This window comes from Melozone crissalis, unplaced genomic scaffold, assembly GCF_028551555.1.
Source record: "Melozone crissalis strain CALT ecotype California unplaced genomic scaffold, PUWL_Pcris_2 ptg000059l_1, whole genome shotgun sequence".
Classification (NCBI taxonomy): domain Eukaryota; kingdom Metazoa; phylum Chordata; class Aves; order Passeriformes; family Passerellidae; genus Melozone; species Melozone crissalis.
In genome coordinates, this window is record NW_026535837.1 from 2,662,201 (window position 1) to 2,677,705 (window position 15,505).

The 15,505-nt window shown below is 49.4% G+C and overlaps 2 protein-coding genes across 2 annotated transcripts in view; one reads left to right on the top strand and one right to left on the bottom strand.

The window, feature by feature from the left end:
* Positions 1-237: 237 nt before the first annotated feature.
* Positions 238-9,157, top strand: TMEM243 (transmembrane protein 243). Its single transcript, XM_054287535.1, has 4 exons — positions 238-332; positions 6,287-6,337; positions 7,564-7,668; positions 8,718-9,157. The coding sequence occupies exons 1-4, from the start codon at positions 255-257 to the stop codon at positions 8,838-8,840; spliced, it is 357 nt and encodes a 118-aa protein (XP_054143510.1). The 5' UTR covers positions 238-254; the 3' UTR covers positions 8,841-9,157.
* A 73-nt stretch (positions 9,158-9,230) lies between these two features.
* The window catches only part of DMTF1 (cyclin D binding myb like transcription factor 1), a 28,936-nt gene continuing 22,661 nt past the window's right edge, over positions 9,231-15,505 (bottom strand). The window contains exons 14-17 of the mRNA XM_054287533.1: positions 15,322-15,480; positions 14,230-14,616; positions 11,114-11,261; positions 9,231-10,570 (exon numbers count right to left, since the gene is read on the bottom strand). Coding sequence (XP_054143508.1) covers positions 10,461-10,570; positions 11,114-11,261; positions 14,230-14,616; positions 15,322-15,480 — 804 coding nt within the window. The 3' untranslated portion in view covers positions 9,231-10,460. The remainder of the gene's footprint in view (positions 10,571-11,113; positions 11,262-14,229; positions 14,617-15,321; positions 15,481-15,505) is intronic.

Sequence of the window (15,505 nt, forward strand, 5' to 3'; positions counted from 1 at the left end):
CCCCTCCGGTGCCGGTGGCAGTGCCGGTGCCGTTGCCGGTGCCGTTGCCGGTGCCGCTCCCCCCGGTGCCGTTCCCGGTGCCGGTTCGGCCCTGCCGTTCCCGGTGCGGTTCCCGGTGCGGTTCCCGGTGCGGTTCCCGGTGCGGTTCCCGGTGCCGGTGCCGGCTCGGCCCGCGGGACGCGCGGAGCGGGCGGGGCGGAGGCGCAGGATGAGCGGGCGCCCCCCCGCGGCCGCCGGCGCAGCGCCCCCGCGCCATGGAGGGATTCCCCGCCCGCGGGTACGGCACCGGCGGCGCCGACAACCGGCCGCTCTTCGGGGAGACCTCGGCCAGGGTAAGGGACCCGCCGCCCCCGGCACCCCGCTGCCCCGAAACACCCCCGGCAATGCGAACCGCCCCGGGGGAAATGCAGCTGCGAGTCCCGTAGTGCCCCCTTCCCTCCGCACCCTCCCGGTGTGAATGCCCCCCGGTTATGGGGAGGCTCCTCCCGGCCGTCCCGGGGAGCGGCAGCTCGGCACCCACCCTGCCCCCGGGCTCGGCGCGGAGCGGCCCGCCCGAGCGAGGAACCTGCCCGAACCCTGCCAACAAATTTGAAAATCCCTATGGAATAAGAAAGAATCCTCGGTCCCCCTCTAAACAGCGTCAGAAATCGCAAAGGCTGCACCCCAAAGAAAAAATATTAAAGGAGCTCCTCAAATTCCAAAAGAAGGAAAAGCTTTAATTTGGCGTAATTATAAGAAAAACCCACCCTGAATTAAAACAAAAACAACCATCTCCTAGTTAGTGCCCCAAAGCAAAAATAATCCATCAACCCCAAAGGAGAACCGCGCCAAATTTTTTAAAAACCCCGAACGATATCCCCAGAACTAAACCCTTCCAGCAAGACCCCCTCCCCAAATAACTCACAAACATTTCCCTCCCCCCTCCCCGCAAAGAAATCAACTTTCAAATAATCCTCCCCAAAGCGACATCCTCCCAAAACTCTATCGGGAACTTGGGGGTCGGGGGCACCCTGGGAGTGGGGCTGGGCACGGGCAGGGGGTGACAGAGCCGCCGTGTCCCACCCGGGTGTGCCCTGCGGAGCCCGGGCAGCCTCTAACCCCATCTGGGGGATGGGGATGGGAATGGAGGGGCTGCGTTTGGTGCTTTCCTGGGCACTGATTTTCCTGCCGGGCTGGAGGAGCTGGCGGTGGCTCCTTCCTGGGCTGGGCTGTGGCACAGCGGCTCCTCAGGTGTCAATCCCCGCAAGCCGCTCGGCTCCCGGCGCTGCTGCGGGGCTCTGCCCGGCAGGGAGGGGGCTCCTGGGGCTGCCCGGCACCGGGATCCCTCGGGAACCACTGTACCTGGAATGTCACATCACCAGGGGCTGTCCCCTGTTAGGAGGGGTTACACACTCGTGTGTGTTTGAGGGGTGCAGGCTGAAAGTGCCTGAGATTATTCAGAAGTGAATCAAATCCATCACCGCCCTCCCTGCAAGAACTTGGAACTGCTGCTACAGTTATAATGTTTAATGAGAACAAAGTGATAGCCAGCGGATTTTCGGGGGAAAATGGAATGATGTGGATGAGAAACACTCAAGAGAGAAATGCTCTCACTGTAGGACAGGCAGGACCCCAAGGAGATGAACTGAGGGGGGACAGGTACCCCACCAGCTGTGCTGCCCTGATGGGCACTGGAGGTTTTGGGGCACTTGGGTCAGGGATTTTGGGAAGCTCCCAGCGATGGGCACTTCTGGGGGCGCTTCTGGGGACTGGGATGGGCCATCAGAGCAGGGAGCCAGTCCTGGCAGGTAACTCCCAAACTTTTCAGCCCAGGTTAAGCCTTCGATCCCTGATCTCTGTCTTTTTCCAGCTACGCCTCTTCTCGCAAGGGGGAGTGGTGAATAATAAAGGTGGGATGCTAATTTCAGTTCTGGGCTCTGGTGGGGATCCAGCGTCCTGCACTTCTCCCCCTGCCCGTCTCCTGTGGCTGTTTTGGGACCTGTCAGATGGGCTCTCGCTGCTGTACCCGTGTCCCACAGACAGGGGATTTGTGCTGGCCCGGGGTCCTTCCCTCCCTGGTTCACTGGGGTTGCTCAGGAACGGACGCTGGTGAGGTCCCCAGCTGGAATGTTCTGGGTCAGAAGTGGAAAAGCCAAACTTTGCCTTTAAACGGGAGCAGCTCTGCCGGGAGGAGTGTCTGCCCCTGTCCCAGCTCTGCTTTTGGGTCTCTGCAAAGGATGGCTGATACTGACAAACTGGGATCCTCTGCTCGGGCTGGGAGGGGCAGGGGCAGTGCTTGTGCCCCAGGAAGCCCTGAGCCCAAAATTAGAAATTGGAAATGGATGTAGAGATGGGGATTCCCTCTTCCTGCCTTCCTGCACTCACCTGGTCCCCAAGCTGGTGACTTTGAGGGCAAAGCCACTGTGTGGGGATGGCAGAGCTGGGCAGCAGCACCCACGCCCCTGCCCTGCCGTGGTCCAGCTGCTCCTGCCAGGCTGGCTCTCGTGTGTGATGTTGAGCAGGGACTGGGGCAAGGTGGTGCCCAGAAGTGGCTGCTGGGCAGAGGGAGTGCAGGAACACGGCACCAGTGAGTGCCAGGCTCTGTGGATGTAGCTGTGGTTCCAGGGATGCAGTGAGTGGTGTGAGACAAGGCAAAGGCACAGCTGCACGGTGGCAAGGAGGGCACAGAGTGCCACAGGTGCAGCACTTTTCAGGAGAGAAGTTCAAAGTTGGGCTCCTCCATGGTGGGGGTGTTTGTGTGGTGGGAGTTAATTGGGAATTAATTTGGAAGCAGAAGGCAATAGCGAGGCTGAGCAGCTTGGGATGGGAATGATGAGCTTTTGAGGACACACCAGGATGTCCCCATGTCCTGCAGAGGGTGGGTGTCCAGCATGGCCCTGGCACAGCCTGTTTGGCCTGCAGTTCCACCAGGCTGGGCCTGGCACTGCACTCAGGCTGCAATGGCTGCTGACCATCTGGACTGGCTGATGTCAGGCATAAAAATGGCCTTTCTGTCACTCCTGCAGAGATGGCACCAGGTACCCACGCTCCAGGGGACCTGCCCTTTCCCTTCTCCTGGCCAAGCCTCCCTCAGGATCCCTGGGGGCTCAGCCCACATGCTGCTAACCTGGAGGGTTCAGGGATGGAAGGTGCCGAGCTGGAATGGGGCAAGGAGCAAAGCTGCCCCTCTGTCACAGCCTGTGGAGGGAGAGCAGACACAGTCCCAGCCTAGCCTCAGTTTCCCTCCTGCTCCAAGTAACCTTGACCCAGATCCTCAAGAATCCTGGATTGTGCCCTCCTGCTTTGCAAGGATTTGGCGCTTCCTGACCTCATGTCCCTTTCCAGAGGCAGATGGAGGGAGAGGAGACTGCACTGAGAGGCTCCCTGGGAGAACTCTGATGCCTCCAGCCCCTGCAATCCCCTACCCAGAGAAAAGGACGGGGCAGGAACCCTCCTGTTTCCAAATGCATCTTGTGCAACAGTGAAACATGGAATTCCTCTCCTGCCTGGCTGAATGGGGACCCCCATGGGGGCTCTGCTGGGCTCTATCAGAAATTGGGGTGTGTGTGCAGTACCCTGGGCTGGTCCAGGTCACCTCAGGCTCTCTGTTTTGGTGTCCCTGCTGGGGTTTTTTGTCTTTTCCTCCAGCAGCTATTGCAGTACATAGTGATGCTGGAGAAAAATCCTCCCTGAATCAGCTGTGCTGGTGGTGACCTGTAGGACACAAGGCTGTCCACAGGCAGTTGCTGCCTGCCCAGCAGTGTCTGCCTGGCCAGGCTGTGCTCTCAGACACAGTGTGGAGGTGAAAGGCTCCGTCATCCCCAATCCCTTTAGCCGTCTTGGCCTCTGCTTGAGTATTTTTAACCTTTTTGCTGTGCTAAGCTGCCTGGGGCTGAAGTGTCAGTGGGCACTGGGGAATGCAGCCTCTCACTGCTTTGCCAAGCCCAGGATTTCAGGATCAGTGTCTCTAATCCCTGCATCCTGAAATACCTTCTTGTGCCAGCAGTGTGTTTTGAAAATTTGAGTGCCCACAGGTTTAAGCAGGGAAGGGGCTGCCTTGGCTGCAGGGACTGGATGCACTGCTGGCATCTGTGCCTGATCCTGCTGGCCCTGGGAGGTCCCTCAGTCAGCAGGGTGAGATGAGAGGTCCCTGTGCTGGGGGATGCTCTCTCCCACACTGGAACTCAAGAGAGAAATGCTCCATGATCGCTGTCAGGTCTGACCCCCTTGTTTTCTCCTGCCAGTCCAGCCTGTCCTGGCACAATGGGTCTCAGTTAATGAGGAGCAGGCATGGCTGAGTTTCTGGATGGTGGCTGACTGTGTGTCCATCCCTCTGAGCTCTCTGCAGAGCTGGCTGTGCCCCTGTGCTCACCAGGTGAGCTCTGCAGGTTGGTGACCCACTGCCGGTTCTGCTCCCTGGCATTCCCTGCTGTCTCTCCTCCTGGCACAAGGGATCCAGTTGCTCCCCTCTTGCCACCCTGAATGGAGGAGCTGAGCCTGAATGCCAGCTCTGGTCCCCCTCTGTAACATTGCCTTGGTGGGCTCAGCCAGGTCTGCAGGGCAAGGGCAGAACAGAAATGCCATCCTCTCCTGGTGCTGGAGTGGCTTTTGGGGTAAGGACCCTTCCATGTCCTGCCCAAAGTCAGCTTTTAGTTCTTTATTTTAGGTGAGGAGGAGGAGTCCAGCTGAGCTGTCATGATGTGCTCTCATGGAGCATTTCATGGTTGCACTTTTCAAGCTGCTTCTCTTGTTTGCCTGGGGTTACTTCTCCTGGTTCCTTTGTGGGGTCGGTGTCCCATAGCTGGCTCTGAGGCTGCTGCCACATCACCAACTCTGTGTGTGGAAATGCCAGTGAGGAGAAGGGGTTTGTGCCTGGCTGGGGAGGACCTTGCCGAGGGGATGTTGGTGACAATTTCCTATGGAGGGGAGGGAGTCACTTCTCCCTGCTCCAACCACTGGGACCTCTGGGCTGCAGGAGCATCAGTAGTTTTGTTTTACAAAGAGGAGTTGGGGACTGATAGGAGAGGTTTTGGAGTCTGCTTGCTGTGGCCCTGTCCCCTGGGGATGAGCACAACCAGAGCACAGCATCCACCTGTTCCTGAACCACCTCAGCCTGAGCTCCACAGCCTCAGGTCAGGGCTGCTGGTGTCCCACAAATTAATGGTTTGCTGCTCTCTGCCTCCTCTTTGCTTTCTTCTAGTGCCCTGCTGCTGTCATGTGTTACTTCTTGATGGCCTGGGACTTCTCCCTCTACAAATCCAAATTCTAGGAGGCAAGAACTGTGCAAGGTGGAGGGAAGCCCGTGTTGCTCAGTGAAAGCATTTGGGCAAAATGCTTTCACTGCTCAAACTCCTTTCTCACTTTCCCTTCACCATATCTACTTAATGACTCTCAGTACGCTTAATAGAAGTCTGGGGTGTTTTCCCTCTGCACATTTTTTCTGCTGTAGCTGTTTTAACCTTTGATTTGAGTTGTCAGCCGTGTGGAGTGTCACACCTGGCTGTGTGCAGCCCAGTCTGACTGTGGTGATACATGTTTATTCTCAGAGCAGCACCAGGGAGGAGGCAGTGTGCTGGCAGGGATTGGAATATTCTCCTTTTCCTTTGTTTTTTACTCCAGAAGGTTCATCAGTACAGGACCTTGCTGTGGGTGCTCCTGTGAGCCCGTGGTCACACAGCCCAGTGTCAGAGCCAGTGACCCTGATGCCACTGGGGTGGGACTGATGCTGTCACTGAGGGATCTTTGTCCCAGGGGCAGAGAGTTGTGTCCTCCCAGTTGTTTTACACTGATCAGGAGCAGCAGAAAGCAGTGAGGGGGGATATCTGTCTGTCCAAGCAGAGCCTCTGTGTTAGGGTGGAGCATTTGGGGTGTGGGCAACGCTTCACCTCCTTGCCAGCAGCCCACAAATTCCCACCTTAGACTCTATCAGTCTATTAATTCTCAGGCAGTGAAGCTAAAAAAAGCTTTTTCTGACAACCTCCATCTGTGCACTCCCACTTTAAAAAATAAGATTTAAATACAATTTGCACAACTGTAATAGATTTAGATGTAGCAGAGAAGCCATTTGCAAATGAGCAAACCTGCAGGAGGCCTTGACCAGTAAAACCTCCCTGAGGTCCGTGGAGGGAGGGGAAACCTGTGGGGCGGGGCTGAGCAGGGAGCCTTGGTGTGCTGCAATAATGTCATCCTGGCTGATGCTCTCAGTGCTGTTGGTTGATGCTCTGTTTTATATGGTTTGGGTTTTTTTTTTTTTTTTTTTTTTTTGTTGGTTTTTTAGGTACAAATAACACTCTTCTCTTTTCTGCAGGACAGAATCATCAATCTAGTTGTTGGTGGCTTAACAACCTTGCTGCTTGTAGTAAGTATCTCCCATCCCACCCCATGTTGCATCTTTAAGTGGCAGGGAGAAAACCAGAATTCCTCCCCAAAAATGGCTGGTGAAGCTTCCAATGACCAAAGAGGCTCTGATTTAGGGCAGGCAGTCATTTTGGGACATATCTGTCTTTTAAAACTCTTTGACAACAGGAGAAGGGGAATACATTTCTTTAAGAGCTGCAATAAAATCCCGAAGTTCTCTGGCAGATTGTCCATCCTGGCTGAACATGAGGCTGGGTGAGACAACAAAGCATTATGCCAGGAGAGCGTGTTTGCTTCTATTTCCTTCTATTTCTGATTTATTGTCCTCTATTTATGGCTTATATAAGTCTTCCCAGAGTTTGTCCCTTTGTGTTGAGCTGTGCTTTCCCCAAGCTTTAAAGACAAACCCAACACTGTCAGGACTGGAGACCATGAGTGTGGTCCATGGGGGGATTGTTGAGAGCTGGGGTGCAGAGAGGCTCTGGGGACAGGTGAGGTGCCAGCTGGTGGAACACTTGGCTGAAGGGATGTGTCACAGACATCTTCTATGAAAAATCCTTTCCTTAGGATTTTTCCTCCTGAGAAGCCTCAGGAACAAAATGTAAACATTGATTATCTGCTGCTGTGGAATGCAACAGGTGCATCTGTGATTGGCCCATGTTGGTTGTTTCTAATTAATGGCCAATCACAGTCAGCTGTCTCAGACAGAGCCCCTGAGCCACAAGCCTGTTATCATTCCTTCTTTTTCTATTCTTAACTAGCCTTCTGATGAAATCCTTTCTTCTATTCTTTTAGTATAATTTTAATATAATATATATAATAAAATAATAAATCAAGCCTTCTGAAACATGGAGTCAGATCCTCATCTCTTCCCTCATCCTCAAACCCCTATAAACAAAATCTCAGGGATGCTCTACATGGGCAGTGTGCACCCCTGGGCCTGACGGCTTCAGGGCCACTTGCAGGGTGGTTTGTGACAATGAGCCAGTGTGGCAAAACTTTTGGCAAAGATTTTTCCCCACTCCTCTCAGTGTGCAGCTGTATCAAAGCAGTTTTCCTCCAGACTTGCACATCTTCCTTCAGCTCCTCAGGGGTGGGAGGCAGAGGCCAGGGAGGGGTGTGCAGGTCAGGATGTGAGCATTGCTCTGCTCCAGCCCTTGGGCTGAGCCTCTTCTCACTGCAGCTCTGGCCAGACTGAAATCCTCATCTTTGTTTTCCTCCATACAGGTCACTCTAATCAGTGCTTTTGTCTTCCCACAACTACCTCCAAAACCTGTGAATGTATTTTTTGCTTTCTGCATCTCCTTGTGTTGCATTTCTGCTGGCATTCTTGTAAGTACCGCCACGTTTGCCGTGCTTTTGAGTCGATGGCTCTGAGTAAAATCTGCTGTATGTGGTGCTGCCTTCTTTTTTACACTCTCCTAGAAAAGCTTTCCTGCCTCCATAACACAAGCTGACAATGAGGGAGTGGCAGTGGGTTTTGTATTTACTGCAGGGTAAGCGTGTGAACTGAGCCAGCTCCTGCAGCCCAGCTGTGGTGCAAGACTTGTCATCTCTGTGGCACTGCCAGTGCAGTCACAGAGTAGGAAACCAGGGAGGAGAGCCCTGAAATGGGAATGCAGAGATGGATTGTGCTGCAAAGACACCTGAAGTGGGATCAGCCCTGCACTTGCATTAGTCAGTGTCCTTTCAAACACAGGGGATGGGTTACAGGGGTAGGAAGCTACAGCATGTGAAAGATGTTCCTCTACTCAGTAACTGCAGAACTCCAAGGGAGCTGGTCCCGAGCACTGGCAAAGGGAGCTGGCAGGTCTGAGTTCACAGAATCACAGAATGGTTTGGGTTGGAAGGAGCTGTCAAAGACCATGCAGTCCAACCCCCCTTCCATGGGCAGGGACATTGGTGGCTCCTTCCTCTGCTGTAGTTTTCATACTTGGAGCATTCTCCTTCCTGCAGCTGTGACCTGGAGCAGCCCTGAGCCCCTCACTGCTGGCTACACTGGGAAGTTGCTCTGCATTGCCTGGCCAGTCCATTTTTGATCCTACAGCTGGTGGCCACAACTCTGCCCAGAATAGACTGTGTTAGTGCAAAGCTGCTGTTTGTCCTCATCCACCAGGGTGAGCCAGCTCTGAGAGTTAAAGCCACCCACGCTCCCTCCCTCTCAGCAAAGCTGACCAGACAGCACATGTCCTCAGGGCCTGTTTCACATACAGACACACACACTCAGACCCTCTGGCCACAGGAAGCTGGATTGTTTTACAGGAAGGAAAAAACCCAAAACTAAATCACCAAAACCTGCAAGTTGCCAATTCAATTTCCAAAAATAGTTTCCTCAGAATACCTGGTTTTTTGAAATAACACAAACCCCTCTTCTCTTCTAGATCTACTGGTATCGACAAGGAGACCTGGAACCCAAATTTAGAAATCTAATTTACTACATATTGTTTTCTATTGTCATGTTATGTATATGTGCCAACCTGTACTTCCATGAAGTGGGTAAATGAAGGACATTGGAATACCCAGCAATGATGCTGCTGTGTCAGAACTGCTTCCAGCTCAGCTCTCAGCTCCACTCGAGACATCCAAGTGAGAACCATCAGCCTGAGAGGAAAGAAGTGGGTTGTGCAAGGATAAATCAGTACATGATTTTCATGTAAATGTATATGTAATGTCCCTCTTGTTGGGGAGAATTATTGCCATAAGACGTGACATTCTGCTTTTTTTTGAAGAGCTACTGTTGCGCTTAATGAACATTCCAGTTGTACTGATGTTTCAGAATGGCACAAGCTTTTTCATTTTGGAAAAAAACTGCACTTTTTTTTATTACTGTACAAATAAACTGCAGCACTGAAAGGATCTGTGGCAGTATAAATAAATGGCATCTTACAGTCAAGTAAGACAAATACTCTTTATTTTGTTGAAACTGAATATACAATTATTTCTGTTCCCTAGGCAACCATTTAAAACTACAACTTATTTTTCACATTAACAAAACCACAGACTGAAAAAGACCAACTCTTGATTATGAAGAGCTAATTACAGAAATAAATAAAATAATTTATACAAGTCTTTAGTTTCTATAGCTTTTTCTCTTGATTCCTAGCTAACAGGCTGCTGATCAGCCTAGTGTCTGTTTCAAACAATGCAGGAATTAATTGGCCTTCTTTGCCTTGAGGCCCTATGTCCAGACTCTCACAGAGCTATTCCTCCATGACTTTGCCACCTCCACACCACTTCCCATTTACTAACTTGCTGCAGGAATCACATCTGGAGAGGTGGCTGGTAGTGTCAGGTAAACAGCAACAGAGACAAACGTTCCAACCTACTCACAACAATCTCCAAGAATTTCCCAGCTTGTTGGGGGAGGCTGGTGGGTCCCAGTAGCTTCCCTTTCTCATAGCCCTTCCCTTTTTATTTAGCTTGCTGTAGTGATGAAAGAAAAAAACAAACCAAAAAAACCCCAAGATTTTCCACAAGTGATTTTTCTGAGCTCTGTCCATTGCCAGCAATGGACTCCTCAGGAACAAGCAGACCAGGCAAGTCCCATAAGCTTCTGCCTTCTTCCTATGCCACAGACATGTGAACGAGTCAGGTGAGAGGGGAGCACACACCATAGCTTCACGATGCTGCCCATGCTCCCTGAAGTCTCTGATGGAACTCACTCCTTCCTGAAATGTAACAGTCTCTTACTCCATGTGTTACAAGAGTCAGTAAGTGCAAAAATCCTCACCCATTCTTCATGAAACCTGTGCAAACTACTACTTGCTGTGGCACTAAGAGGCTCCAGTCCACAATCCTTGACTTCTGTCCAGTTTTCCACGTGTGCAGTTCAGCACATCAGTAACAAGTCAGATCAGAACTGACTGCATGGAGCTGAGCACTGTGAGCACTGCAACAGAGGCTCTTCAGCACACTGGAACACCCCAGTGAGACGTGGCACCTCAGTCCTCCCTCCTGGTGAGGGAAACAGCCTGAGCAGAGAAAGTGCACCGCAGCCATTTCACACTGGAAGCTGCTGTTCAAAGAGACAGACTGTGACTGCTTTCTTTGGAGACATGGCACAGGTTGTAACTAACTTCACAATGCAAACATGGTCAATAGGAAATGGACACCACTGCTGCTTCTCAGGGACAGCTCACTAAATCCTCAACATCCTTGGAATCTTCTGAGTCAGGACTGCCCAGCGATGAGCCAATAATGTGTGACCCATCTCCATGGTGCTGCAGGATAGGATCTGGCAAGGGACAAAAAGCATTAAAACTATTGCTGTGCCATTACAACAAGATATAAAACACAAATTTAGGAGACAGGAAATGTAGCCTGGAATTCTAACCAATTGCAGGCAGTGTTGCTCAAACTGGGCAGTTTGCAATTTCTAGTTTCACAGGATCACAGAATAGCTGGGGTTGGAAGGGACCTCTGGAGATCCTCCAGTCCAACTCCCTGCTAAAGCTGCTTCAGGCAGAGCACTTTGCACAGGACCACATCCAGGTGGGTCTGAGTATCTTTAGAGAAGGTAAGTGATAACCAATATGGATGGACATGGATGCAATGGTGTGACTCACATTTGCATCCATCAGGTGTTGCACTATCAGTGCTGACCCTCTGATGGCTCTACAGGGAGATGCTTCCTCTGGGGAGGAGTATTTGCTAGGTTACTTGCAGTTTGATAGCACTGATATGTAAAATTATTTTAGAGAAAGCAAGAATCTATGAAGTGTTTTCTGCAGAGACTCAGAAGCTCTGAACACTGCTTTAATGACAGGGACTGTCATACCTGTGAGAGTTGTCAAGGGCAAGACTGATTCATTATCCATATCATCTGTTGCCTGGATAAAACCATGGGAAGAAGGAACAATAAGCACAGTCTCATCATCTATTGTAGGCTGATCAACTTGTTCTTCTATTGTTGGGGAACCCAGATCCTGCACAACACAGAACAGGCCATGAGAGTGTATTCATGGTAACACAAACAAAAGCCTGCATTGCTCAGCCATAATCCACTCTGGATGAATTTTATCTCATTAAATTGAAATGTCACCACCTGAGATAGTTTATTTCAGCATTTAGAGGGCATGTTATCTTAGTGCACGCACCCAAAAACAAGATGAGAAGAATTTTACCCTGTTAAGCAATATGGAGAGGAAGGGAGACACTCCAGGTGGTGTTCCCTTGCAAGTCAAATATTAAGTCTGTGAAGAGGAATATTTAGGCTTTTCCACTACTTTCTGTCTAGATTTTCTGAGACTGAAGCATTACCACTGTAGCACTTACCTGCTCCACAAACCCAACAGCTTTACCTTAAGTTTCACAACTCCTGTGGTCAAGTTTTAACTAACACTGAACACAGAGCTCAAAATATCCCCTTCACTTGCTGTGCCTTGCTTGGTCTGTCACTGGCTGGAATTTGGCTCCAGACTTTTTTTGCAGAACCTAATGGTACCACAACACTGGTAACACACTGATTCCTTCCAGGTACAATTGTCAATACCCTCATTCTCTTCCAATTCTGTCATTGCTGCTGCTCCTGCCTCTTCCCTGGCTCCTGTGGTACTGGAATGGCAGCAACACATCTGGCTGACTCAGTGTCAAAGCACACTCCTGGTTCCACAAATGCAGTGAAAAGTCATCCCACACATCACTGCCAGAACCAGCAGAGACATCTGGATTCCAGTTTTTGTGTGTAACACGCATAAGGTTTGTTCAAACTTCAGGAATCCCTGATGTAAAATGCTAGCAACTGCTGCTGACACAATGGAAGGTACCTGGATTTATCACTGTTTTCAGAGGTTACAGCTCTCTGTGTTTAAGAAAATCCTGATGTTCCTCCACCTTGTTTTGTTTTTGTAGGAAAACTTGTTTCCCTATGTAACTGCACAGTGTTTTTGCAAAGAGAGCTGTCTGAAAACCCCTTCCTTGATGCTGCTGGAGAGGAGCTGACAACCTGTGAACTGCACAAGGTCCCATGCACAAGGGCATGGTGTGCCTGACCTGCAGGAGCAGCTCTCAGCAGAGCACACAGCTCTGCCCACAGCAGCACTGGGCTGCAGGGCCTGAAACTGGGAAGAGGAGGCGTGAAAAACTAAAGAAGCCATTGTGGCAAATGGGCACCTTTCCCAGGCAGAAATAATAAAACCCTGCAGCATGACTGCCTGCCTCCCACTACCCACCCACAGTGACAATACAACCCTGGCAAGCTCATAAAAATAACACTGACTTAAAGAAAACAAAATGTAGGCATGTTTTTCTGGAGTAACTTTTCACTGAGAATTACTCACAGACAGTTCACTATTTCCTGGAATTTAAGTACACATGTCAAACTTGAATCTGACTTGAAGAGTAAGGCAAATTAGAATTACAAATTCAGTTTGTTTTTCTGTATAGCAAAAAAAAAGTTTAGTTTTACATTCTGCTAGCCATGAGCAATTTGTACAAAGTTAAACTAGGAACTAGGTTAATATCAAAAGTTTATTAATTCTACCTCGAGAAGCTGAAGTTTTAAAATGAGAACAGAAAGCTGATGGCCTGCCTCAAATGTTGAAAATCTTATCACAATTATGTCAACCATGACACAGAAAGAGGAAAATGGAAGAAAAATCCCCATCTTCTGATTTATTCAGGATTCAGATGCTTCTGTAGTAGAAAATTTAAGATGTACAAAGATTCTCCCTTTTGTAAGAGCATAACAGATATGCACTGTCTATTAGAAGCTTCTTCAAAGACAAGGCCAAAGCATATTAATGGTGGATTTTCAAGGCTGACAAAGCAGAAACGCAGCTGCTGTAGAGAACAGTGTCCTAAAAAACAGCTAAGGATGTTTAATTCTAACTCATCTTTTCCCAAATTCCAACCTAATCAAACCCATAAAGGAAGAGGAATTTTGTACTGACTAAAGAGTGTTATCACCTTCTTTTTAGCACCTCTGTTTTCTGTGACTTAGTCATTTTCATAATTCCAGCAACTGAAAGAAACTATCCAAATAGCTGTAATCCTTTGGATAAACTCATTTCTTCATCTCAGGTGTTGGAGATGAACAAATCTGAGGCCAGAGAGAGAAGTAGCTTAATGTTTCAATTTCCCATTTAACAGATACTTGGCTGGAGCAGGATGTTTAATAGAAATCCTCAAAACTGGAAAATGAGGTGCATCTTGAATTATGTTATTAGACTCATAAAGCAAACCCCAAACACTCTAGCCCTCCTCCCCTGCTCAATCCATCTATTGATACAGGGTGTTGGACAATTACCAGCCCAGTTTAAAGCAACAGCATCAAGCAGGAATCACCTGAAGGCACCTGTTCAGTGCCACCAATGCTGCAGCTTTCCACGGTCACCATGCAGAAGAATCCTGAGCAGTGAGGCAACTCCACAGCTAGTGAGGTGCTCAGTGCTCCAGAGGAGTAATATACGCCTTGCTACCCAATTAAATGCTGTTACTTTCATACTTGTAACACACTAATGAAGCTCAAGGATAGAGATCTCAGCAAATACTTGTAGAACTGTGATACAGAATCACAGAATTGTTTGGATGGGAAGGGACCTTGAAGATCATTTCAGGCCCCAACCATCTAGCCTTGAACACTTCCAGAGATGAGGCAGCCCACAGCTTCCCTGGGCAACCTGTTCCAGTGCCTCACCACTCTCACAGGAAAGAATTTTCTCCTAATGCCTATTTAAACCTACATTCTTTCAGTTTGAAGCCATTCCCCCTTGTCCTATCACTATACCTCTTATGAATAGTCTCTCTTCATCTTTCTCCCATCAGCTACCAATATTAATGAAATCACTGAGATATTTCTGACAAATAGCTTAACATCAAGGCCACAGATTCAATGAAATAATTCTCCAGAATTGCAGAAATGGGGAAAACACCAAGTATTACGCCCTCCCTTACCTCAGTAACGTAAGTGCTGGGTAAACCAGAGTGAGAATCCTCATTCTGTTTCAGGCTAGCATCAGCAATCTCCTCCTCTGTTCTTACCAGAACTCCATCCATCAGTTCTCTACTATTCCTGCTGCTAAATTTGGAAGCATCATCTTCGTTGTAGGCTGACTGCTCTTCGTCACTCAGCTTGGACTGATGGATATCATGTGGGAAAGTATTTGTTCCTAGGGTGTCTGGAGGATCTGTCAGGTCAGCTGACTGAATGTCTGCATCCACAGCCAGTTCTGTCTGGGTGACAGAGGAGGAGATGTCTTCAGCAGCAACGGTGCGGATTATGACACTCGGCGTGTGGCACTGCACTGTGACGTTGTCACTTGTGTTTAACAAATGCTCTGGCTGTCAGCAGCATTTGCAAAAAAGAGACAAACAAAACCCCAAACAAGGTCAGAGACTTTCCTCTTACTATCTACAAATCTTTCAAGCAAATACAAGCAAAAAGATTCCAATTGCTAAGTGTAGTTTAGAGTTTCATATATACAGTACGTCAGCCCAGATCATCTCTTGGCCTCTCCTGTTCCTAAAGGATAACTTTGTAGACTGAATGTGGTGTCATGTGTTCTTTAAGTCACAAGTAAAGTAATTAATAATATGAAGGAGGCAACCATTCAGGTGAGGATCACTAGATTCAAAAGGTTTTGAAAGTGCTTTTTCCACTGAATTTTTCATAATTTTGTGATTCAATCTCCAGTTTGCTTCTCCTTCCCTCCCTCCAGCAAAAAGCAATACTTGTCACTACTATCCAAGTGTTGTGGACCAGTATCTATTTGTGAGAGTAACTGAAAACATCACAAAACAAGACTTGGTTTTGCTGGGGACCAAGCCACTAAATGGAGACATTCTATTCAGAACTTCCTCACTAAGCTAAGTTCTGAAGCAACCTGAGATTGTTTTTTAACAAACCCCCAAAATTCTCAGTCTTCAGGATTGTTATGACTTGGGAACTGCTTTACAAGTTTAACAGGCATGTGCAGGGCCCTGCACTACAACGTTCCCCTTCCCCCAGGGCCCCAAGCGCGGGCTGTCCCCACCCAGAGCTCTCACAGATAAGGCGTGAACGATGATCTGCTCCGGGGAGGCCGGAGCTGCCGCGGCCGTCAGGGTCATGGTGGGGCTCGTTGTCAGCGTTAAAGGCAGCCCTTGGCTCGAGCTTGTCTGCAGTAAGTAGGTACCCGGTGTCCCAGTCGGCTGGAGGTGGAAAGACTACAAAGACAACACAGGTTTAATA

Coding starts and splice junctions, on each gene's coding strand:
- TMEM243 (XM_054287535.1), top strand. CDS start 255: ATGGAGGGATTCCCCGCCCGCGGGTACGGCACCGGCGGCGCCGACAAC. Junction 6,338..7,563: donor TAACAACCTTGCTGCTTGTA/GTAAGTATCTCC, acceptor TCCTCCATACAG/GTCACTCTAATCAGTGCTTT. Junction 7,669..8,717: donor GCATTTCTGCTGGCATTCTT/GTAAGTACCGCC, acceptor CTTCTCTTCTAG/ATCTACTGGTATCGACAAGG.